General features: G+C 32.6%; 2 protein-coding genes across 2 annotated transcripts; one reads left to right on the top strand and one right to left on the bottom strand.

Moving 5' to 3' along the window:
• The first annotated feature begins 506 nt into the window (after positions 1 to 506).
• On the top strand, positions 507 to 2884 carry LOC112017932 (uncharacterized). The gene has a single exon (XM_024050389.2). It carries the CDS (start codon positions 698 to 700, stop codon positions 2207 to 2209), a length of 1512 nt encoding a protein of 503 aa, XP_023906157.1. The 5' UTR covers positions 507 to 697; the 3' UTR covers positions 2210 to 2884.
• Positions 2885 to 3653: 769 nt separating this feature from the next.
• On the bottom strand, positions 3654 to 22709 carry LOC112017935 (nudix hydrolase 26, chloroplastic). The gene is made up of 6 exons (XM_065764943.1): positions 22350 to 22709; positions 22182 to 22232; positions 19511 to 19603; positions 5436 to 5503; positions 4252 to 4366; positions 3654 to 4138 (listed from the first exon to the last, which is right to left on the bottom strand). Exons 1-6 carry the CDS (start codon positions 22413 to 22415, stop codon positions 4073 to 4075), a joined length of 459 nt encoding a protein of 152 aa, XP_065621015.1. The 5' UTR covers positions 22416 to 22709; the 3' UTR covers positions 3654 to 4072.
• Between the last annotated feature and the right edge of the window lie 4101 nt (positions 22710 to 26810).

The following is a 26810-nucleotide window of genomic DNA, read 5'->3' as shown; positions in this document are numbered from 1 at the left end:
GTTGTGGCAAAATTATAACAAAAAGATTGTGATCTTAAATTTTCTCATAGATACATACAACAATTATGTACATTGGTGTATAGTTTTCCTTTTACTATTAACAAAGGTTCACAATATTTTTCGCATGCTTATCTAATTCATCCATTTGGTCGATGACATTATGTTATTCTTCTTGCTACAGTAATGGCGAAGAAATAGGACTTGGGCTTTCATCAATTTCACATAATACTTCGATGTCCTCTGTCGGTGGAAGATTGTGGGTTAGTTGAGGGTAGTTTCTTGAACAAGCATATGCGTGTTTCTCAGTTTTTAACCTGAAACTTAACACCAGCCCAAACAAATGGTCCACGAACACCAGTGTAGATGAGTCCCAAGCCTGCAAAGAGGACATCAGCCCAATGCCCAGAAGAAGAGGGAATTGCACATGAGAAATACTTCAAAACTGATTTAAAAATAGCTCGTTTCTCAAAAAAAAAAAAAAAAAGGATTTAAAAATAGCTCATACAACTAAGAAGTAGTAACAAGTAGTCAACAAACATGGAGTAAAATATTAAGGCCTCTCTCTGTTTCTCATCGTTTTCCCTTTCCTCCGGCCAAGAGTTAACTCTCTCTCTCAAATTCTCAATCATTCCAAACTTAGTCGTTGACTCTATTTTTGGCTCACATTTAGAAGTGTCATTTCTCTCAATACATTGCCATGGAATCCAATGAAACCCGTTCCACTAATCAACCACAACCAAATCAAACTCTCCCCCCAACATTAAAACGGAAACCAATTCTGTTATATTTATCATCCGTTCTTGTTCTCTTTCTAGCAATCTCATTCACTTTCACCAAAACAAACTATTTCAAAACCCAACACCTAAGATACACTCTTTCATCACATTCTCACGCACTCCCCACTTTTCTTCAAACCCTTTTTGGCTTTCTTAACCCAACCCCAAAACCCAAACAAGCCCCAGTACCAAAACCCATTTCCATTTCACCCTTTTGTGTGCTATGGATGGCTCCTTTTCTTTCAGGTGGTGGGTACAGCTCAGAAAGTTGGTCATATATCTTGGCCCTCCATGAACACATGAAAAACCCAATTTTCAAATTGGCCATTGAGCAACATGGTGATCTTGAATCACTTGAATTCTGGGAAGGCTTGCCAAAATATATCCAGAAGTTGGCATTTGAGCTTTACCAAACAGAATGTAGAATGAATGAGACCATTGTGGTTTGTCATAGTGAGCCTGGTGCTTGGAACCCACCTTTGTTTGAAACCTTACCATGCCCACCAGGTGCTTACCAAAATTTCAAGTCCGTGATTGGCAGGACCATGTTTGAGAGCGATAGGGTGAATTCAGAGCACGTTAAGCGATGTAATCAAATGGATTATGTTTGGGTTCCTACTGATTTTCATGTATCTACATTTATTCAGAGTGGGGTTGATCCTTCTAAGGTGGTCAAAATCATTCAGCCTATTGATGTGAAGTTCTTTGATCCCCTCAAGTATAAGCCTTTAGACCTTTCTTCTATAGGGAAATTGGTGTTAGGTACAGCAACCCGGAACTTGAATTCAAAAAAGGAGTTTATGTTTTTGAGTATCTTCAAGTGGGAGTATAGGAAAGGTTGGGATGTATTGTTAAGATCATACTTGAAGGAATTCTCTAGTGTTGATGGGGTTGCTTTGTATTTACTAACAAATCCGTACCATTCTGATGGAGATTTTGGGAACAAGATAGTGGAGTTTGTGGAGGAATCTGGTATGGAAAAACCAGTAGCTGGTTGGGCTCCAGTTTATGTGATTGATGCTCACATTGCTCAAACTGATTTACCGCGACTATACAAGGCAGTTAATGCATTTGTTCTTCCATCAAGAGGGGAAGGGTGGGGGAGGCCTCTTGTGGAAGCCATGGCAATGTCATTGCCAGTCATTGCCACGAATTGGTCTGGTCCGACAGAGTATTTGACAGAGGAGAACAGCTATCCATTGCCAGTGGATAGAATGAGTGAGGTTGTGGAAGGGCCATTCATAGGGCATCTTTGGGCAGAACCTTCAGTTGATAAGCTTCAAGTTCTAATGAGGCGTGTGATGAATAATGTCGATGAAGCTAAGGCCAAAGGTAAGCGAGCAAGGGAGGACATGATAAGAAGGTTCTCTCCCGAGATTGTTGCAGAAATTGTTTCTAATCATATACAAGACATACTTCAGAAGGTTAGTTGAAAATAGTTTTGGCTCTTTATGTTGGAGGTTGTATGCTCTTTATAATTGCTTTCTTGAACTTGGCCTGTCTAGCAACTGAGCTTGTAATCACAATGGTTTGTGTGGACTGTTGAAGGAGTTGGTAATGGAATGGTTTAATCTGGTTTCTCAAAAAATAAAACTGAATGGATGGAATTTGACTTGGAGGTAGTCACCCTTCAAGAAGAAGAAGAAGAAAAAGAAGAAATGGAGACTTGAGAAAGAGAGAATTTGGGGGAGAAAAGTGAGAAATGTTATGAATTATTCCTTTAATGGTGAAATGCTATGGATTACAAGTATTTATACAAGAGCTACTTGCGAGTCTTACTGGCTAAAATAAGCAACGAACAACTTGCAAGCAATTTGGCTCAATTTCTTAAACACTTCTTTCTATTGTAATTAACTTGTACTTGCTTGAGCACTGGACCCAAGGTTTGCCCAATTAACTTAGCTCCACTTCTTGCAATCTTGCAACTAACCTTGTGAACTTCTCGCAATCTTGTTCACTTAGAGTTACACTTGCAATGTTCACTTGGACCCATTACAGTGAAGTTGAGGCAGATACCAAGCCATTCAAAAGTAGATTGTACAATTTTCTTTTAGTGGTATGGCATTTTCGAAGTAGTTTTGTCATCAATGCAGTTGCCATACGTGGAAGTTTCTCATGGGACATATTTTGATACCCAAATCCCATAATATTATCCTTAGCTCAAGAACCTCTCCCTGTCTTTGTCTCGTGTGTGTACTGTTAACGTTCTCTGTTGAATTCATTTGGCTTTTAGATGGAGGAAGGTGATTTTCATTTGCCACTGCTGTGTTTGTGTCTGATAAGTATGTGTGTGTGTGTGTATAATTTATATGAAACAATTTCAAGTCCATTGTTTTTTCAGTGAGTGTGACACTTCTGAATTCTGATATAGCTTTGTACAAGGTATTTTGTGAATTATTTGGGTGATAAATAGGTAAATGGAGTTTGTATTTGATAGTGATGGTACTAGAATATTTATAGAAAATTAAATTATAAATAAGATATGTATAAAAACACATTAAATTATATATACAAATAATATAAATACATATTATATAAAATATAAAAATACATTTATATACTCAAAGCAGGATAAGGTGAGCTAGGGCGAAGCAAACAAAACCCATCTCCATCTCGTTCCTTCTTTGAGGTGGGAAAAACCCACGCGGGAAGGGACGGGATAGGCAGGTTGAGAGGGACGGATAATTTTTGCCATCTCTACTTCTTTGGGGGTTTGTAGTGTCAGGATGCTAATGCAGTAGTGTTGCTCTTATAACAATTGTTTGTGAGATGCATCGAAATCTAAATTCCACAGCAGGTTATCACATTCTCCTTCAACTTTATCATGAGTCTATTGAAGAGAACTCATTGTACATAAGACATAACAAAATGTATCAATTGAGGAAAAACGGAATGTTGATTTGACCTAGGCAGGTTCTAGTTACAGTACTGTTTCTCTTATTACCTTTGATTCAATCTGACCATAAAAACATAGATAAAACCCACAGATAGAGTCATCTCAATGAGCTTATGAGCTTTGCGAGTATTCGCATTGAAAGTTGAAATTAAAATAAAATTAAAAAAAAAAAAAACACTCATCAGAATAGCCTAAGCCGTTGAATAACGGTATTTGAAACCAGTAAAACATCATTCATTTACAACGACTTGGACCTGCAAGCTGATATCCAGTATATATATCTCAGTCAACCATGGCTCATTCAATGACTTTCCTGTTTTGAACTAGCTCATTCGGTTAATTATTGGACTGCCTATCTGGAAGCAACCAAATAGTCAATACATCAATCATCAACCTAAGTTTACTGAAAATATGGAGCAAAAACTGTCATAACTTCTTTGTAAACAGGCTTCTTAGAATCCACTACCTGCACAGAATGGAAAAAAAAGACCATTTAAGTAAACCAACAAGCCCAAAATACCAATTCCAACCGTTTCTGAACCAGTAAAGAATTCTACTAAGATTGTAAGGTCTACCCACAAGCTCAACTACTTGTTCTGGAGACATCCATGACCATTCACCAAATTCAGCTTTCACAGTCCCATCACCCAAAAGATTGATTTCTTCCTCCTTCCCAGTAAATTTAAGAAGAAACCTAAGATGGTTTTCAAGTTTGATGAAGTTAAACAGAAATTTACACACACAGGCATATACATCTATGGAGATAAATTTAAATCTAAAACTAGCCACAAACCCACACAATGCATGGGAATATATAAATATTATGTAATGAGATGTAGTATATAAAAAGTAACAATTACTTCAAGTATTATATATATATATATATATTTAAATATTTTTATAAGTATTTTTTATTTTTTTTTAATCTCTACAAATATATCATATTATTATTTTTTGTATGTTTGATTAATATTTTTTTTAAATGAATCATATTCTTCTAACTTCTATTGTAGTGTGTTATATTTTCCTAACACACAACTAAACTTTAAAAGTTTCAAACTTATTATTCAAAATTTTCAGGAATAAGGAGATTATCATAATAATAGAAACTCATCACAAAATTACAATGTTATCTTAACCAAAATTAAAATGAAATCAAAGGGATAAAAGATAGACTTTATAATAATTTATTACTCAAATAATTGGTAGGCATATTCAAATTCATAGTCATGTATATTGTGTTTTGATATAAACTTAAATTCCTATTTCCAAAAAAACTATTACCAAAATTTCAACCAAAGCAATAGAAAGAAGAGAAAAGACTTTGTGGTGGGAAATTCAAAACACATATTAAAAAAAAATCATCAACCTTAATGAAAGTTATAAAAAAGAACAAAAATCCACCAAAAGAAAGTAGAGAGAGAGAGAAATGAAAATGGGGAGAAGAAGAGTTAAAATATAAGAAAGAGAAAATGATGTGCTTGTCTTGCCACTGATGTAGCTCAACAAGAGCGTAGCAATAATAAATACTACGCTTTAACTTTTAGATATATATATATATATAGATTACTTGTGTATCTAAATTATATTCTACATGCTCCCAGCCAAAAAAAAATACGAAACTTTTTCCCTAGAAAAGAATATGTTAGGTTGAATGCATCCAATGGCCTTAACTCAACTGACTCTGCCTAATCTGGACTCAGTTGCAGCCCTTCACTATATACACTGCATCTAACAATGTATTGCTGTATTCATATGCTCACCACTTCTGTGCTTGACCCTTAAGATTTTCCTTGACTTTAGGCCAGTCATATGTCAACCAATAAGGTACCTGCATTTGAAACCCAACTCAGGCCTGAACTTATTGCTAACAAAGGAACTGTAAGATTAAAATATCATGCATGAGTTGGACAGCAGCAGAGTATTAGTATTAAAAATTCTGATAGACTGACAGGAAGAATTAGCCAGTTAAAATGTAGCCCAGGTAAAGAAAAAAAGTCAGAATCCCCAATAAACCTAGACACTATGGCATGTCTGCTCACATACACAGAGAAGATTGGATATAAGACATTGGCATTCATTCAAAACTACAACACTAAACTTTAGCATAGAAATCCACTATTTTTGTTTCATATTTGGGAAATTTTGAAGTCTGCAAAGCCAAGAAAAATTGAATTTAGAGAGGCCTTAGAACATTGATGTAGTCCTAAGAGAGTAGGTCAACCAGTTGAGTAGGGTGGTTGATTAAGTCCAAAGTAATAAGGACCACGATGCAAGCTCATTAGAGAGAGTATTATAAAACTAGGATATAGGAATGATAGAGATATTTTAAGCTTATCAAAAAGAAAAAGAAGAAATATATATGTGTGTGTGTGTGTATTAAGTTACATTCCTGATAAATGAAAATAAGTAAAAGAAAAAGGGCCAAATAATATGACCTAGGATTTGATCCTAGAATCCCCACATAAAAGTCATTCTACTCAGGCAGTGTGTGTTTGTTTGGGTTGTTTTTTTTTGGGGGGGGGGGGGGGGGGGGGGGGTGGGGGGGGGTGGGGGGGTGGTTTGTTCTCTGGATGGGTGCTTCTGCATGCAAGTTTGCAAAGTTTGTGTGTGGCTATGGATGTATAGAAAGATAATTACCAACAAAGAGAAAAAATGCAAGAAAAAGATAACTTGAATTTGGAATCATGCCTGCTATCAGACATTATACCTAGAAAATATCAGCTCTTCAAGGCATTGCCATTTTTGAATGATAAAATTTGTTAAAGCAAGCAAATATAGAGAGGTGATCATTGCTAATTATCAGTGGCATCAGCAAGGCAGGAACAAAATCTACTCCCATTGAACTCCACAAGTGCTAGAAGCTAAAACTTGCTTGGTAAGTTCTACCTGAACCAAGGGGATATTAAGTTTTAATTATCTAATGGCTACATATTGTTTTTGTTAAATTATCAATTGTCCCAAAAGCTTAAACTAATAGGAGATGATGAATTTAATTACTTAATCATAATTCTAACACTTCCCCTCACTTGTGGGCCTAAACTTCCCCTTAATAAGTAGGGGCCCAACAAGTGGGAATTTAACATTTTAAATGGGAGGTAGAGTGAAGATAGGGATCAAACTCAGGATCTCCTACTCTGATACCATATTAAATTATCGATTGTCCCAAAAGTTTAAGCTATTAGGAAATAATAAATTCAATCACTTAACCAAAATTCTAACAGTTCTAAAAGGAGTATAAGGGCTCACATGCCGAAGAGTAAAAATACTTTATACAAGGGCTAAGCTTGTTCTCTCTCTCTCTCTCTCTCTAAATTAAGAAAATCAGCCGATAAGAATAGTGGAAACTACAAATGGTAGACAATAAAATCAATCCCAACTTCAAGGCTAATAAAAGGTGGGTTGTACTAGGTTTTTACCCTAGATAGTTTTGGGTTCTATGAGTGAGGAATCAAGGTCTGGTTGCGAGGTTTCAACTTTCAAGTTTCTGGAAATTAAAGAGAAAAGTTTCTAGGCATCAAAACTAGTTCTCCTCAGCATCACACTTAGGTTTCACTGGCATCACTCCTTGGAGAAGGATTGCATCACACAACCTTCATAGCATAATTGCTGCAATATTCTCATAAAACTAGTTCTCTCCAATGAATAAAATATTGTTTATGTCAATATATGTAGCCAACTAAACCTAACCCTATCCGGCTCCATTGGCACTGACTACTAATTCTAGGTAATTAAAACCCAAAAATAAAACCTAATAACATATGAAAACCCATAATAAGATGCAAGGGACAAAAACTTCAGCCCACAACCCAAAACCTGAGAATTACAAAATACTCTAGACTTTTAAAATTAAATAAAACTAAATTATACTAAACCAGCAACTTTCTAATGTAAAGAAACAAGCCCGAATAATAATAATAATAATAATAGCTAAGGCAGCCTAGAGGAGTGTGCCCCCTTGGTTCATATTTTTATATTGCTCTTTCATGAGCTTCTTGCTGTCTGCATCATAGATCCTGGATCACTCGCTCTCAATCTCAAACACCACATGCATAACTAACTAAAGCCTTAAGCCCTTCTAATTGGAGATGGCTACATGAGTCCTCTTTGCCATTCAACTCTATCTAGGTGCACAAACACCATAGTGCCAAGTAGTAGAGATGCTAAACAGAACTATTTACTTTCCTTTTTAATAAAAAGAAATCAAGTTCAATGTGTTTCCAACAACTATTTCCTTTCACATGCTTGGTTGAGTGGAATTGTGGAAAAAAGGAGAGGATTTCGTACCCCCCACCCTCTCTTTCTGTGGGGTTTGGAAGACAGGTGAGTAAAATATTGAAGGTTCTAAATTGAAGGAACAGTCATGCCAAAGCTGTCATAATACCAGATGGAGGAGTGTTTAAAAGAAAAAAAAAGGGAGGTTGACAAATCGGATTCCTTACCAGACAATGAAGATTGGTTCAGGATTTGTTAAGTCTTCCTATTTTAATTTCTCCATCAAAGCTGATCAATTTCTTAAAACCTATGTATAAGAGACTGTAAATTACAAGCTTTATGCCAGAGAACTACTGAGGCTACTGAGAAATCGCTGGTTCAGTTACAAGCTTTATGCCAAAGAACTCTTTTTGATTGGTTTAGGTACTAGGGTTCTTCAAATTGTTCTTCTATCATAGAGTTTCTTTCTTCTCTTAGAATTTTCCCTTGAGTTATTTTTCTTCGATGTTGTTTGTTGTTTTTGCTTGTGTTCACTATCATGAACATCATGTATTTTTTTTCATCATGATTAATATTACTCTTATTACCTATCAAAAAAGAAAAATAAGAATGAGGGACCATCAATTCAGATGTCCAAAGAAAAGTATAATCAGGTTTATAAAGCAATTTCTATTGCAATTTCACACATTCCTCAAGCGAGATGCATATTAAATATCTGAAAGAATTACACAAGCATACCAAAAATTTGTAATTACGGAAGAGAAGTCCAAAATTCTTACCTCTGCAATAACTTCAGCTGAACTGATTCCTGTCTCTTCTTTTAATTCCCTGATGGCCGCACTTCTAGGATCTTCACCCTCATCGATACCGCCCTATTAAAATAAAATGTACCAAATACCAATTACAATCTCATTTAAAAGAACCAAATCGTGAAAAGAGGAAAAACAAGTTTAGTAAAGACTACTTCAACTTCAACTTTTAATTACTATAAGTTCTAGTTCATTAACCACGGCCACAGAACATTGACACATTCATTTAAAAACTATGATGTTTTTTTAACATCACATATTTAACAGAAGATGGAAAGAGAAGCAGAAAAAAAATTAAAGAATAGAAAAGAAGTCTCAGTTTTGGTTTCAATTCTCCAAATTTTAGCTATGAATAACTGAAGACAGGCTCACACCAATCCAGAAAACACTTAATATATACCCAGATTGTAAATAGACCCAGTGGCTGATGCCATAAAATGGTTGCTTACATCAAGAAACAAGAATTGGAGATAGACTCAAGAGATTATCACAGTACTTGTAAATTGTATGGCCCCAAATTTCCAATAGTTGCACAGTTCTAAAATTCTAATACCAACCTAGCACTAAAATTTCATGAAACCAAAAGAACAGCTACCCCCAACACAGTCACTAAAAAAGTTCATAATGAATTCTGAAAAGAAAAAGATAAACAAATACATAATAAGACATAAAAAGGTTTTATAAAATTGCAATTAGAGAATGTAAAATAACAATCTAAATTGCATATGAAAGCATTAGAAACTTGTAAAGTAGAATTCTAAGAATCGTGTCTAAAATTTCTTTCTTATGCATAAAGTTATATATTATTGCAGTCATTTGAACAGTTCTGAATAAGCAACATAGAGGTGAGGAATCATGCATGTGGACGATGTTCAGACTTTTTTGTCACGGAGAAAATACATTGTAAAAGCAGGTATGGCCTTGACATAAATGCAGCTCCACAAAATTGAATAAACCAGTAATTGTACCTTTAAAAAAAGACGAACTCATTCACTTTCTCTATTATCTCAATCAGTATACAGATAAAACATTGTACATTCAATTAACCCTTTGGAAAGACTGCGGTAATAATTATATGCTAGACCTGTCCATGACACGATGATGATGTCTTATTAAATTGCAATTTGGTAAAGAATATACATCAAGTTTGGCAATATTTTATAAAGCATGCAAAATTGTTTTCTGGATCTGATAGTTGCAAATCTTAACATTTTCTATTAAATATCTCAGCCCTTATATATAAGTTAATGTAAGACAGGGAATTCATAAACATTTTTGAATATGGTAAACTTTTGCTAAGTTTTACATTCCCCTTTTATGACTTCAAAGCTTCTGTCATCAGAAAACCCTTCATTTCAATTTCCCAAATTTCTTATTTTAATGTCAGATAATATGGTAGGAGGCACCCACATAGTACCAGACAAAGAAATCACTAAGCATGTGTACAAAGCTGTCATATGACTTCCCTCAATTGTCATTCACAAGCTCTACATTAACTCCATAAATATTAGTGTATATGAATCCAGATGTAGACCCCATATGCTGTATTAGCATTCAAATTGAAAATGCTGGATTTACACTTTTCTTTTCATCAACAAGTTACATGATGAGATTAAACATTAACTTTCTACATACAACAACCATCACAGTCTCTACTTCAAGCACATACTAAAATAAATTTTGTATTGAGTTCCAAAAATTATGGTTGGAACCAAAACTTGGGATTCCTTTTATTAACACAATATCAACACACACATTGTCTTTATCATCCCTCCTTTGTTGTGGGTCATTATTATTGTCTCACTCAACCCTCAAGTCACCAACTCCAAACACAAGAAAAATTTTAAATATCAGCTCCAGTTGTTTCAATCTAAAACAATTCTCAACTCAAATCACCTCCGCACACAGGGACAGACCTACACTAGCGCAGAGGGGAGCCATGCCCCCCCCTTTTAAAGAAGTCGGTCTGTTCAACAGGGACGGACCTACGCTAGGGCAGAGGGGGGCCATGCCCCACCCCCCTCCCCCCAGTATACAAAAAAATAAAGATTTGCACTTAAATATATATATATATATATATTTGTCTCTCCTCTTCTAAAATATTTAGATATTGACCTACAAGAAAAGAAATAAATAAATAAAATTCATGCCCCTTTAACTAAAAAAACAAAATAAAAAAATAAATATGGACTAAACAAAAATCGCTCAAAAAATAAGAAACACTTATTTTGTATGTTTTACTTTGTTGATGTGTTTTATAATATGAAATGTTTAAGAAATACTTATTTTGTATGTCGTATTTTGTTGAATATGAAATAGATGTTAGTTTTTATTTTCATAATTGTTTTTTTTTGGTTTTAAGCTTTGGCGGCGGCGCCCCCCCCTCCCCGCGGGTACGAATCATGGTTCCATCCCTGACTGCTCAACAAGTCCAGGAGCTGCTTTCATGCATCTTACGTGAGGTAGCTTAGTTTGGTTACTGGAAGCAAAACAAAATTTGGAGTTGACATGGATTTAAGCCCACATCATGCTTGTGATGAAGCTGGATAAAAGATTGCAGCCACAAGGGCTGATCTGATAATGAGACTGACAATCTTCTGTTACAAGATGTTGGTTTGGGAGAGGTGCTGGTTTACTTTGGGGCAGCCAAATATTATCAAGGCAATGGTTTTTAGTATTGAAGTGGCGTAGATCTCTCAATTTTACAACTTTCCAAAGCCCCAAAGATATCAAGGCAATAGTTTTGAGCCTTGAAGTGGCGTAGATCTCTGAATTTCATAATTTTTCAAAGCATCATCAAAATCGAGGGTGTTATGTTGTGTCGTAAATTAGTAATTTTTCAAAATTCAACAAAATCAAGGACAGAACTCCCAGATTTGGATGGTCAAGCATGAAATCTTTGCCTTCACATTGGCCCTAATACTTTACTAAAATATGCAATTGCTCCAGAGGACCATATATGGAGTCAAATTTATTGCAGCAAAACCTTGATGGTATTATTGATTTAATTTATTTTTTAACCCATGGTAGTTGTTTTTAGTTTGCTGATAATTTATGTTGGTTTGAGATTTTAATGTGTACAAAAGGACTCGTAGTATTTGGTCTGTCAACCAATACAAAAAGCATTATTCTGCACATGTACTCCAGGTCGTGCTTACATCAAAAACGGGCTTTACTTAGTCTTTTCACGCCCACGTCACCTGATCTTTAATTTTGGAAGTAGGGAAATATAAATCAAATAAAATTGTTTCTCATATGTATCAGTAAACAAGAGATTTAAAATATCTTTTCTTTTTTTTGAGGTTCAGATTTGGCTTGCTGCTAATCTTTAACCATGTACACTGGAGGGTTTGAAGCCAATATATACCTCATGTATAACAATCAAACAAAATCTACTTAACGAGGCTGAATTCTCCAATCTGGTTTGGGGGGATTTTCCTTTAACTCACTATACGTTGATTGAAAGGATCATTTATGTGTAATATTAGTTACATGAATTTTTTAATAAGTTATATGACTTGTTTAAATAATGCATGTGGATGATTTTATAAATCGCCATGTAGTGGATTGGGGGAGATTTTTTCAAATTGGTTTAAAGAAAAACCTTTTCTAAAACGGGATTTGGTATGTTTGTTTATACTACGCATAAAATTCAAGAAGTATTTGTCGAACCATTTTTCTTTTCCATTTTATTATTTATTATTTCTAAAATTTACAATTCTGCAGGCATGGAAATTGTCATATCATATATGATTAATGCTGGCTAATGATCTGAGATATTGACATTGTTGCTGTCACCCTATTCCATGTTGAGCAAATATCACAAATTTACAGCCTTTGCATGGTTCAGATATGGAGACTTAATTGTATGATTTATTCATTTAATTTTATCATTCGAATCATCTCTTAAAATGCTAAAAGAATTGCTCAATCTCAATCACCAGCCTAATGAAATTGAACTATTTAGGCACTACTGGGGAATGAGACCGTGTTATCTCAACCTTTGGCTAGTGCTATGTACAATAGTGGCGCACTTTGGCGGCCTAAGACCCGCGTGTTTTGCCAAATTTGGCAGTTTGTTCCTTGAAACTCAGAAATTGATAATTGTTTGCCAGGTGATTCTACGTTGTAATTAATTCAAGTATTGGTCCTGTGGTTTTCACTTTTCATGCCTTGTGCGTGATTAGTGAGGTTTTGGGTTCAAGATTCCTGTATAAAATTATCTGGAATGTGTGGAAGTGGAACAGAATCGAATTAGCATATGTGCGTGGTACTATGTAGTATATATTAAACAAGGACTGCTTTTAATACCCTAATCCATGCTGAACTATAATTCCAGAAATTAATCTACTGCTTTTGTATGATTTTCATGTAATGCAGAGAAGTAATTAGATGATTTATCTATTTTTATCATTTATATCATTGAATTATATGATGATCATTATAAAAGAAAAAAAATTTATATGATGATCAGTAACCAACCTAAAAATTCGGGACTAAAACTTGATTGTTGTTTTTACCAAAGAATCTGTTAAAAGATGACTAAAGAACAAAGAGATCAATCAAACAAAGTCAAATGAAAATGAAGTATATATTTTGGCAAGCTTTCCCCGCAACAAGACAATTTGTTTTGGAGGTGTAAAACCAAAAACAAGGAAGAAACAGTAGAACTGCAATCAAACATTAGGAAAGGTTTAGACTATTCAGTGCCAAAAATTTAAAACAAGGGAAATGAGTATTGAACACGTACTATTACTTTATTATAAACTCATTACACCACCATACTCATGTAAGGGGAGGATTTGAGTAGATACCATTTGAGCTAGAGCTCATCGAAATTTATTATTGCAAGATAAAATTTATTGTAGTAATCACCATAAACCTGGTGATATATACCAAGAACAACAACACTCCACTGCTAGCCTTCGGTGCAAAAATCCTTGTGCACAAATATTTGCCAGTATAGACGACCACCCACCATCTTGATTACGTGATCTAAGAATGAAACGTTCTACACCATTTTTTTTTCCTCCTCTACTTTTTAAACATGCAGGAAATGGGTTGCTTAGGTCGATTTATATAGGCTTTAGCAAAATGAGAATATTTATAACTCACCAACTTTCAAATATTTACATTCATATTATCAGAATTACGTATTCAAGGGTTTGCTATTATGCTAAAATATTTATTGTTTCCATATTAAGCAAACGTAGGGAGTACACAAACTTTAATATTCACATTGTCTCTCAATATAGTAAGCACAACATTGTCCAGATAAAATACTAAAAACAGTCGTATAGCATGATCTTCACAAATTTTTATTTTATTTATTTTATATTAAATAGCTTTCCATTAAATAACAAATATAGCCAATTTAAAATTTATATGCTCAGCTGGTTTTGTACAGGTTCCTTTGTATTCTCCATATTGTCAATTTGTCATTGAATTTTCATGTCAAACTCTCGTCATTTCAAGCAAACCCCCCGAACATGTAACAAAAACTTTTAACCTTTTAGGATAGAGATAGATGCAAAGTTCTGTTGTAGAAAATGGATAGTAAATCTATGGGAAAAAAATTACCACTAAAGAAAATTAATCACAATTAATTGCCTATTACTGTAAATTAATTCCATAATAAATCACTAAATGGAAATATCATTAGACTATCAAAATTGGAAGCCGTAAATATTTGGCCACTCAAAATTTAGAGAAATTAGAAAAATCCTAAAGACCGTTATATACCTAAAATTATAATACTCCAATATATTGTCAATTTAGATTACTGATTAATTAGTTTTTAACATTGAACTTAGCGAGTTCTATAAGTTGCCAAAGTAATTAGCGTTAACTTAGTGATATACTCAAAAAAAGAAAAAAAAGAAAAAAAAAGTGATATACTCAAGCACAATAATCTACTGAAACATTACTAAGATACAATTGCTATAATGAAGAGTGAAGACCATACTTGGAGTTGGATTTGTTACAGCAAAACCTTCGTGGTTTTATTATTCATTTTGTTTCTGTGTGGCTGAGAATGTACTCTGCTTGAGATTTTAATACGTAGAAAGAGACTTGTAATCAATGTCCATTATTATATATAATAGTAGAAGCTTAATTGGATATTAATCCTAAAATCAATCAAATATTAATCCTAAAATCAATCATGTTCTGCCACGTAAAAATATGTAGAAAGAGATCAGCAAAATCTAAGATATTAATCCTAAAATCAATCATGTGCTGCCATGTAAAATATAATAGTAGAAGCTAAGATATTAATCCTATAAAACCAATCTAAATCTAAAATACATGAGAGTATAATTAACAACTAGCCTTACTTTTTTTTACTAAATCTAAAGTACATGAGAGTACGCATAAGCAAGGCTAAAGAGCTCATTAATTTTTAACCCTAATAATAAAAAGAGAATAGTAGAAGCTAAGATATTAATCCTATAAAATCAATCTAAATCTAAAGTACAAAAGAGTATAACAACTAGCCTTAATTACTTTTTTCTTACTAAATCTAAAAGCAAAGAGCTCATTAATTTTTAACCCTAATATAACTAGCTAAATAAGGCTTTGGGGAGACCTCCTCCTTTCACCTTTCCCTTGAGCATGTATCTAGTCTAATATCTACTCCAAAATATATTAGTTCATTAATTATAACAATTAAAAAGAATAAAATAGTTATTCTCATTTTCAATGTGGAATTAAACATTTCACTAACTTTTTATCTTCCATATTAACTCTTATATCATTATATTTATGTTGTCATATTAATCAACATTGGGTTAACTTCACATTGAAAAATGAGTGTGAGTTTAAGAGGTTTAAAGCCTGTACTGTGTATCCAAGAGTTAGACCATTTTAGATATACACTACTGTAAATTTTTTTTAAAAATCTTCTCCCATTTTCCCATGTGTGTGTTAAAAATACTTAGTATTGTAATTTTTTTTTGTCATATTAATCAATTTTAATTATATAATATTAAAATGCTCCAACAAAAGTTATATAACAATTATATTATAATATATGTACAACATTTTCTAAAACCATCTTATATAAAATATTATAATATTATCCATACATCGTGCATCACATGGGCAAGTAAAAGAGTGTTAATTTAAACACTAATAGTATCAATCTTCAATCCTAGCCAATTTAAACTATAAGTCTTGGCAATTCCAAAGCTGGAAAATATTATAGATTAGTGTCATTATTAAAGAAAGTTAAGTTAAAATTGAATATGAAATAACCGCATAGTAAAACTAAATCAAAAGCACCAAGGAAAATTTATGGCAGGAAAAATGATATAGTGAACTCTATAATCAAATGCAATTAAAATATATAAAAATATTAAAGATGAAACAAGTCAACCTCTAATGATGAAGAAAATAATCACACAGGGGCAAACATCAAGTAAATTTGTACCTAGACTCAACTTATTGATGTATTTATTGTTGTACATTACTTATTTATATTAAAGGAATTTATATGATTATTTTTACAAACTCTATATAGGAAAAAAATTTATTTGAAATAATAATAATAGATTTAGAATATGACTTTCTTCCTCATGTTTAATTTATTTGACAACAATTGACATTAAAGCCACAAAAAATTAAATATTTGTGAATATACTAAAATTAGTTTTAAACATTTAGATTTCCAAGCTCTTTTCAGTGACATATATATATATATATATGAATGGAACCAACATTGTAATATTTATTCAATGTACTTACTGTAAGGTCAGTTTTTGTAGCCCAAGCCCAAAATGTTTGAATTATGAGCCTAATGAACCAAGAACAATGAATTTGTAGAGAGTGGGCAAAAGAGTTAGGCTAATTGTGAACTAAGCAATAGTTAACTATGGTGTTCAAGAATGAACTGACATAAAAACACACTTAAAAACTCTTCAAATTGATATCTGAAGAGGTATATCATTCAATCAAAGAAGAATACAATTCTTCGAGCTATATTCAACTTCTTTTCTCCCTCCTTTGTTATCAGAGGCTTTTTTCCTTTATATGGCATCCTTCCTCATCATCTTCATCGTCCACTTGTTCTTCATCTAAGTATCCACTTGAGTATATGTCACGTCAGGTCTCCTATTTAGCTCTCTGTGAGTGGTAGTAGCTGAGATTACACTGTTCAGGGAGAATTAATAAACAAAGGGAGTGATTCACTAGATGTGAGAGAACCTAACCTGTGACCAGTTTTGAAAGAAGCAAGCAACTTGTTATGCGAACTATCCACATTCTCAAACTTTTGCCGATTATGCTCCCTCCATATACACCATATCAACTACAACGAAACTAAATTCTAAATGTCTGAAGAACCCCAACCAATTCCACCAACCAAAAAGAAGATCAGTATCATCTTTGGTAAGACCCACATAACCCCAAAAGATCGAAAAACAAAACACCACAGCCGATGAGCCTTCTCACAATGAAGTACTAAATGAGCCACAGTCTCCTCACAACAACGGCACATAGCACACCAATCAACAAAATCGAAACCCCTACTTCTCAAATTATCACCCATGAGTATCTTATCCAAACTATAGCCCAAACAAAAAAAGAAACTCGCTGAGGGGCCTTAACTTTCCAAATATCTTTCCAAGAAAGACAATGGAGAGGGGACCTCGCAACTCATTATAAAGGGAACAGATATCAAAATCTCCATTCTTCTTCAACTTCTATTTCATGCAATCCTTATTTTCAGTTGAAGGGGTATTGGATTCCAAATATAAAAGAGATCCACCACTAAATCCAACTCCCAACTCCTCCTTTCCCCTCCCCCCGCCTTGCCAAGAAAAACTCTATTGAAGCCCTATTAATGGCAATCTCATACCAAACTAGGAAAGACAATTGAAGTGGTAGATCCCCACACCAACAATTTTGCCAGAATTTTAATCTATTCCTCCCCCCCCCAAAATCTCAAATCAAGTATTTTGGCTGAAAGGTAACTTTGCCTATGTCCTACCTTGGCATGCCTTTGGGGCTTCTCATAAGTCCCTTCTGTTTGACAAGCATTATTCTCAATCAAGTTACCTTTCACTCACGTTTTAACTCATTGATGTCGATTTTTTTTTTTAAATAAAATTTTTAAATTTTTTATATTTGAGATAGAATTCTACTCTAGCCTAATTTACGTGTATGCGTGTAAAGCTCCCTTCTAAATACTTGAACCTTGGCCTTTGCNTTTTTTTTTTTTTTTTTTTTTGATAGGTAAGAAAGTAATATTATTAATAGAAAAGAAGAAAAGATACATAGAGTTCACAATAGTGCACAAAGAACAGCATAGAATAAAATAATAATAATAAAGGAATCAAAAACCTATTCTAAGAGACAAAAGAAAATTTTTCTTTTCTTTTGTAATTAAGTTTTAGACTTTTCTCTTTTTCTTTCTTCCTTTGTACTATTTGACTAGTTTGTGCTCCTTTTGCATAAAGTAGTTTTTGTATATACAAATCTTTCTTATTTATCAAAAAAGAAAAAGAAAAAAAAAAGATTGAGAATCTTGCTTGACTTGAACATGATGCCCAAAAAATATCAGTTCTTGAAGGCATTGCCCTTTCTCAATAATTAAATTTGTTAAACAAATTTAGAGGGGGTTACCAATGCTATTTATCAGTGCATCAATAAGGCAGGAGACAAAATCTACTCCCAATAAATTCCACAATTTCTAGCCGCTAAGCTTGTTTGGTAATTTCTACCTGAACAAGCTCCCAAGGGGATCTAAAGTTTTAATCATTTAATGGTGAAATATAGTTCTAAGAGGAGTCCAAGGGCTCACATATCAAAGAGTTAGCTACTTTGAACAAGGGCTTAGTTAGCTGAATCTCTCTCTCTCTTGCAGAATTAAGAAAAGACAGAATATAAGTGGAAACTACAGAATGGTAGATCATCATATCAATCCCAACTTCAAGGCTGGAAGCTCTTGGGACTTTTCAGGTAAATACCAACTGTTGTAAAATAAATCTTGGTACTAAGAATAAGGTAGAACCTCTAGTTATTTAGCCATACGGATATATCTGTAATTTCTAGCCAAGGGTATTATAGTTCTTTACTTTTTTACCACCAGCTACTTAGTTGGCTTCTGACTTTAGTTTAGTGTGAGCCATGCATCAAGACTGGATCAGATTTATCAGTTTTGTGTTCAGGTGCAAGTATGTTGACTTTGACAAAACATGGACACCAAGTTTGGGTGGTGGTAATCTGTACAAGTGACCTAGGACAAATTGGGGAACTTTGTTTGCATGCTTATGGTAGGCAAAGGTTAGGAGGATGTGTGGATCTAGGGTTTAGAATTGAACGAGAAAGATATTAGGGCTCAAAATTGGCTAAGGTTTGGTGAGCGTTTTTATGGCTATTTGATAGAGAACATACGTGGGGCTTTATGGTTTTGATAGGCAAGAGTAAGGGCTTGACTTGGGGTGAGAAGGAAGGACAAGAGAGAAACTTATAGTGTTCAAGGCTGTATAAATAGAACCACGACAAAGAAAAGAAAAGAAGAGAGTGATAGAAAGAACAATAAGGCTAACGTGCCTCAATAGGAAAAGCACTCAATTAATATTAGTTAATGAATTGTTATGCCTTTCTATTAACTTCTCTTCCATCAAAGCTGGTCAGCTTTTCCAAACCTAGGTATAATAGAATCAATTCAGGTCTCCAAAGCAAAGTATCAACAAATTTATTATGCAATTTCTGCTGCAATCTCGCACTTTCCTCAAGCAAAATGCAGTTATATATATATATATATATAGAGAGAGAGAGAGAGAGAGAGAGAGAGAGAGAGAGAGAGAGAATACCTCTGCAACAATTTCCACTGAACTAACTCCTGTATCTTCTCTTAATTCCCTGATGGCTGCACTTCTAGGATCTTCACCCTCATCGATACCACCCTATTAAATTAAAATTTACAAAACACCAATTATAATCTCGCATAAAAGAATCATATTGTGCAAAAAGGAAACACAGGTTTAGTAAAGACTGCCTCAACTTTAATTAGTGGAAGTTTTAGTTCAATAATCACAACCACAAAACATTGACATCTTCATAGTAAAAACTATGATGCTTTTTCTCCCATCACATATTCTATGGAAGACAGAAACAGAAGTCTTAGTTTTGGTTTCAAGTCTCCAAAATTTAACTATAAATAACTGCAGACAGGCCCAATTTGATTCAAATATATATCCCCAATTGTTAATAGACCCAGTGGCTGATGCCTTGAAGTGAATGCTTTCATCATGCAATGATAATTGGAGATATAGTCTCAAGAGATTATTAAACTATATGTAAAAGCCTGAAATTTCAATAGTTGTGCAGTTCTAAAATTCTAATACCAACCTAGCACTTACTTCAAGAAACTAAAAGAACAGCTACCACTGCAAAATCACTAAACAAGTTTATAATAAATTCTAACATTTTTTTTTCAGACTGAGAAAACAAAATGATTGAACAAATGCATGATACTGCATAAAAGGTTCTGGAAATTTACAGTTACAAAATGTAAAATACAAACTAAATTGCATATGAATTGCATCAGAAACGTCAAGAGTAGAATCCTAATAATCACTAAATCACCTCTAATATTTCTCTCTCCCGCAGAAAATTCTATATTATTTTTATCCTTTGAATTGTTTTGAATGGAGCCTAAGAGCAAGGCAGAAGCAACACTGAGGTAAGGACCCATGCATGTGGATGAAATTCAGACTTTTTTGTCACTTATCAAGAAACTAAGGCATGGCCCTCACATAAACGTAATTCCACAAAATTGAATGAACCAGTAATTATACCTTGAGAAAAAAGATGAACTCATCAACTTATTCTATGATACCAATCACAATAGGGATAAAGTATTGTGGATGCCATTAACTTTTTAGACAGACTACGGTAATAATTACTATATGCTAGACTTGTTGATGACAAGTTGATGTCTTATTAAATTGCTTTTTGGTACTAAAAAGTACATCAAGTTTGGCAATACTTTATAAAACATACGCAGTAGTTTTTTGATCTGAAATTAGTAGCAAATCTCAACATTTTCTGTAAAATACCACCAGCCCTTACATGTCCCTTTATGTAAGACACAAGATTCCTGTACATTCCTAAATATGGTAAATTCTTTCTAACTTCTTCATTCCCCTTTATGACTGATCAGCAATCATCAGAACACCCTTCATTTCAACTTCCTAGTTTTTTTTTTGATAGGTAACTTCCCAGATTGCCTATTTTAATAATTCAGATGATATAATAGGAGCTATGAAGCTTGGACATGGATACAGGGACGACATGGTGACATGACAATTTTTGAAAAATTGGGACACGAGTACGGCAGGGATATGTATATTAATTCATTATTAAATATATTTTTATTTTTATTTTTTAAATATTGTTAAGCATTTATTTTTTCATATAATATTAAACATATATTAATTTAAGAGCAATAAAGGATAATAAAGGGAATTTGTGATTAATGTATGATGATTAGAAATTAGGATACAAACTAAGAATAAGATCTGAAGAGTATATAAAAAATAACTAAATAAGTGTTCAAGATTAAAAATAAAAAGAAATAAAAAGTGTCCCAGTTGTGTCCTACTATTTTTCAAAAAAGGAAAAAGGGTACAAAAGTGTCTCAAGCATGTTCCGTGTCTGATACGGGTACAACACCCCAAATAAAGTGCTTGTGCTTTCTAGGATAGGATGCACCCACATAGTGCAGAACAAAGAAACAATTAAGCATGTTTACAAAGCTGCAAATAACCCTCAATGTCATTCACAAGTTCTACATTTTCTCCATATATTGGCATATAAAAAACCAGATGCTGGCACCATATGCAGTATTTGCAATCAAATTCAAAAGGCCACAGTTACATGCACAGATCAGACTTTTCCTTAACAAGTTACATGCTGAGATTAAACATTAAATTTCTACATACAACAGCCATCATAGCCTCTGCTTCAAGCACATACTACAATAAAGTTTGTATTTTAGTTCCAAATTGTGGTCAGAACCTAAACTTGGAATTCCTTTTTGCTGACACAATATCGACACACACATTGTATTTAGCATCCATTTTTTGTTTGTTGTGGGTCATTATTGTATCACTCAACTCAAGTAACCAACTCGTCACACAAGAAAGATTTGAAACAGTGGTTCCATCTGTTTCAATAAAAAACAAATCAAACTAAAACAATTCCAATACGAATAAAATAAAACATGCTGATTGATGAAACACAATTCATCAACAAAGTCTTACGAAGTTACTTTCTTTCCCAGAAACCCATTTCATCGATGAAAAAACATAAAACACCCTTGGAAAGAACATAGGTCCATCAAATACAAATGGGGTCTGTCTATTTCTCATTTTACTTACAAAATATCGTATATTTTCGCATCAAGCAAGCACAGAAATTTAGTTTCAAAAGCAATCAAATTACAACACCTCAATGTAAAACCAAAAAAAAAAAAACTACCTGCGGCATTTGCCAAGCACTGTTTATATCCAACCTTGAAGCTGCAAAAATCTGCCACAACCAAAAAAGAAAAAGAAAAACATGCAAGTAAATTCAACAACATATACACATATAAAAACCCATGTACAGAAGCATGTACAGAAGAAGAAAGAGATAGATATAACATACCTTTTTGGAAGGATTGATGAGACAAACACCAACGTTTCTCCTGTAACCTTGGGGAGTATAATCCATGGAAGATGATGTATAGGAATATAGGAGAATGTATTAGATTTTCAGTTTTTGAAGGGTTTTGTTTATGAAGCGAGAGTGGCAGTGACAGGGACTTGAATTTAGGAGAGCTAATAAAGAGGGAGAATCGGTGCCATAATAAACTCTCCATCACTTATCCCATTGCTGTCCTTTGACTATTGACTTGGCAAAACGGTCAGGTCGAGTCAATGGGATCAAAACAGAGAGTAATTTTAAGCGGGTTAGAATTGGTTCAGGCCGGGTCGACTTGAATTTTTTCAATTTTTTTTTTTAATGTATTACTTTTTCTTTTTTTTTAATCCATATCAAAAAAAGAGTTTTAGTCAATAAAATGATATTTGTTCGGTAATTATAAAATTATACAAATTCTAACATTGCTTTTTAAAATAAAATAACACAAACGCGAAAGAGTTTAGTCTTCCTTAAGATAAAATTCAATTAGGTGTTCGTTTGTTTTGTGATGATTCTGCATTTGCATTTGCGTTTGGCTGGTCCCATGGGTTCATGGACCAGCCAAGCACTAAAAACGCGTGAAGAGTTTTTGCTACAGTGTTTTTGCTAATTAAAAAATATTTTGCTACAGTATTTTCAGTAATAAATTTTCAATAAATAAGCAGTATCCAAACACACCATAAATCTCAAATTGGATTTTAACTAGAGTTTAATTTTGTACCACGTATCTCATCTAATTCAATGGCATCTTAGGTATAATGAATTCAGATTACATTAGGAATCGTAATAAATACATTTGGAATAGTAATATTTATTACTAGAAATAAAATACATTGTAATGGAAAAACTATAACTACTCTTAAAACTTATTATATGCACTAAGAAATAACTATTACATTTATTTTAAAGATGAATATTTATTCTTCAATTTAAGAATAATTATTCCTATGTAATAACTAATTTATGTAATAAAGATGTAACCAAATGACTGAATTGCAATTACACATAAATAACTAAATTATAGGAGCTATTACAAGATACCAAACATATCCTAAATTATAAAAATTTTGTACCAAGTGAGTTAATTTATTGTAAAAATTGAATTTCAAGTAGAGTTTAATTCCTTTTAAAAAAAAATAGAGTTTTATTTTGAGTTACGTGTCTCATCTAATCTAAGTTTTTAAATTTTTGTGCTTAGTGAATTAATTCAGTATAAAAAACGAAGAGTCCAATATAAATAAACCATAAAAAACCTATAATCATATATCTAGCTCTATATATAAAATTAGAGCAACAGAGTTTTTTATTTTGTTGAGAAAAATGTAAGTAATTTTATTAACCTAAATTAGATTGAAATATATTATCCAAATCACTAAGTAGTCCATCTACCCATATGTTAGTGTTTGTAGATAAAGAGCGCGCCAACTTACTTCCTTCTTTTCTCACATTCTGAAAATAAAAATGCTGTAAGGGGGACCCAAGACATCGAATCTCTTCAATATCATGACAACATACAACGTGTGACATCTTCCTGGTGCATTCAAGGCCTGGATAACCCGAAGACAATCACCCTCGACCACCACCTTGAAAATACTTAACTCCTTGGCTAACACCACCGCTCGGTTTGCTGCCAAAGCTTCTGCCATCACCGTTTAAGGCATTGCAATCTTCTGGCTCAAAAGCTGCAATTATATTTGTGGAGTCCTGGAACACCACCCCTAAACCTTCCCATCCCAAAATCTCAAAGAAAGCTGCATCAAAATTTGACTTATAAAGATTTTCTGGAGCGGACTGGGGCGAGTCTAGTAGTCGGTCTTGGATCTTGTTTGTGGACATCAAAGAACTCCACCACTAAGGCCTTTGCTCCATTACCAACCTCATGAAGTGGCCAAGTTGACTGGTTTTCTGTCATTCTATTTCTCCGCTACCATAAACACCAGGTAATGGTGGAGAATAGATCGAGCCACGTGAAAGGCTGAACCTTTAAGCAGCACCACCTCAAAGAAATCCACAAAAGCCATATATCGTTTCTGGCAGTAATTAAGGAGCGAAACTAATATCTGATTTCCGCAGTGACTGGGCTTTGCCCACACAGCCAAAGGCTATGCATAATTGTCTCTTGATGATCCTCACACAGCCAAAGGAAAAAAAGAGTTTGAATGACTGTATATTTATAAGATTTTTTTTTTTTTCTTTTTTGTGTAACTAAAAATAATTCAAATTTATAAGTTATTTACGTAATATAACATGACTATGTATGATTTATTACTAACTAGATAATATTATATCATATCATATACTATATAATAAAAGTTGAACTTAGAAACCGAATTGCGCCAAGTGGCTGCACCAAATTGAAGAAAAATTTAAAAAAAAAAATTAGATAAAAAATTAAATATTATGTGTATCACTATATCCTATTATAATTAGAATTTCCAATTAAAGTGTTTGTTGTTATCCATTATAATTAGGATTTCTAATTAACATGTTTGTTGCTATCCCATGAAAAAATGGAATAAAAAAAAAGCATATATATTGTTTTTTTTTTTTTTTATAGAATGAAAGCATGCATATTGTTAGAGTCCCATTTGATAAAAATTTAAATTCTATTAAAAATATAATTGTTAATCAATGTGTTATATTGCCATACAAAAAAAAAAAAATAGAATTAATAAAAAAAGAAAGATATGAATAGAATCAAAGGCAAAAAAAAGTGACTGATGGTTGAGGCAATAAGGATATAAGATAGATTTCTTTTTTTATAAAGGATATATATATATATATATATATTTTGTTAGAGTCCCATTTGATATAAAATTTAAATCCTATTGAAAATAGTATTGTTAATCAATGTGTTATATTGCCATACTAAAAAAATAGAATTAATAAAAAAAGAGAGGTCTTATGAATAGAATGAAAGGCAAAAAAAAAAAAGGGTGATTGATGGTTGTAAGGAAATAGGATATGATTTTTTTTTTTTTTTTTGATTAAAACCTAATTATCAAACGTAGAAAGTTTAAAATAAAATAAAATAAATCCACAAAGAACAACACAACTTTATCCTAAGAAATGATAAAACAATAGAAGAAAAGTTGATAAGAACAAATAATATGTTATATTTATCTAAAAAAATCATTGTAATTAAAATAAAATAAAACCCCACAAAGAAGAAGAAGTTGTTATCAACGTATGACTTTATCCAAAGAAGTTATAAAATAACTAAAGAAAAGTATAAGTAATTATATTTAAGGGAAATCTAATGTGTTTGAATAGCAATAAAAACTAAATTACCGAAAACGTGCGTCTACACTATCTTTTGTTAAAAAAAAAAAAAACTAATTTGTAATAATCTATATCTCATCATCAAGAATAATTTACATTATCTAAAATAGCTAAATTAAACTTCTGACACATGTTTACAATTTAAAAGATTAAATTTTATAAATGCAATCAGTATCTTTTCCAAAAAAATTGTACGGTTTCTCCTCTTAAAATCCTATATCAATTAGGTTATGTTCCATCTACTATGCATAGGCAAAAATCATTTATTATATCTAATGAATCTAAGTTATGCCATCAGGAAAGGTAGGTACAATCTAGACACAATTTGTAACATTAAAATGGAAAGGCAATGAACTTTGTGTTATTAATAGGCTCGATCTATCACCATATCACAATCTCAGTCCAACAATAAACAACAAAAATTAGTGATTCTCATTATTATTTTTTTTTAATATGAATTGAAAGCTAATTCTTAGTACTTTTGAAATATTGTTTTTCATTATGGAATCAAATATTGTTTAGTTTTATTGAAAAATTGGTACAGTTGAAGAGAATTCTAAAGTTATACAATAATTTTTTTTTTCTATTAAGAAAAAATATTTCATTAATTTATTATTTATCAAATGCATTACTATATATTGTATTCAATAAGTTCTTGACCAAAACCGTGCAACACACGAACATTCAACTAGTGTGTATATATATATAATCAAAATTTAGTGAAAATTCAATTAGAATCAAAATTAGATTTTGCTTTTGTTAGCTTTCCATACAAATTAAATTGTTTAGATTTTTGCTGTCATTTTTTCTTTGAACTAATGAGCATATCTTTTTTTTTATACTGTTTCTATTTAGATATTTTGTATGTGAAGACCTTGAACGTAATAAACTATAATTGAGTTGAACGATTGTATGCACCTATTTCCATTCAATTTAGAAGATACTATTGGATTAATTTATTCTTATGTTTTGTATTGTATTTAGTAGAATTTCACAGACCGTGATTATGAATTGATGTTGTATATATGGTATCCAATAATAATTTTCAAAATTATATACATAATAGCAGTATACACAAAATTATATACATAATGTCTTAAATTAACACAACACACAAACACAACAATTTAAGTTTCAAAAGCA

Source organism: Quercus suber, unplaced genomic scaffold, assembly GCF_002906115.3.
Source record: "Quercus suber isolate HL8 unplaced genomic scaffold, Cork oak 2.0 scaffold_594, whole genome shotgun sequence".
In the NCBI taxonomy this organism is placed as follows: Eukaryota; Viridiplantae; Streptophyta; class Magnoliopsida; order Fagales; family Fagaceae; genus Quercus; species Quercus suber.
Note: the sequence above shows the minus strand (reverse complement) of the source record. Positions and strands in the feature narration are given on the sequence as shown.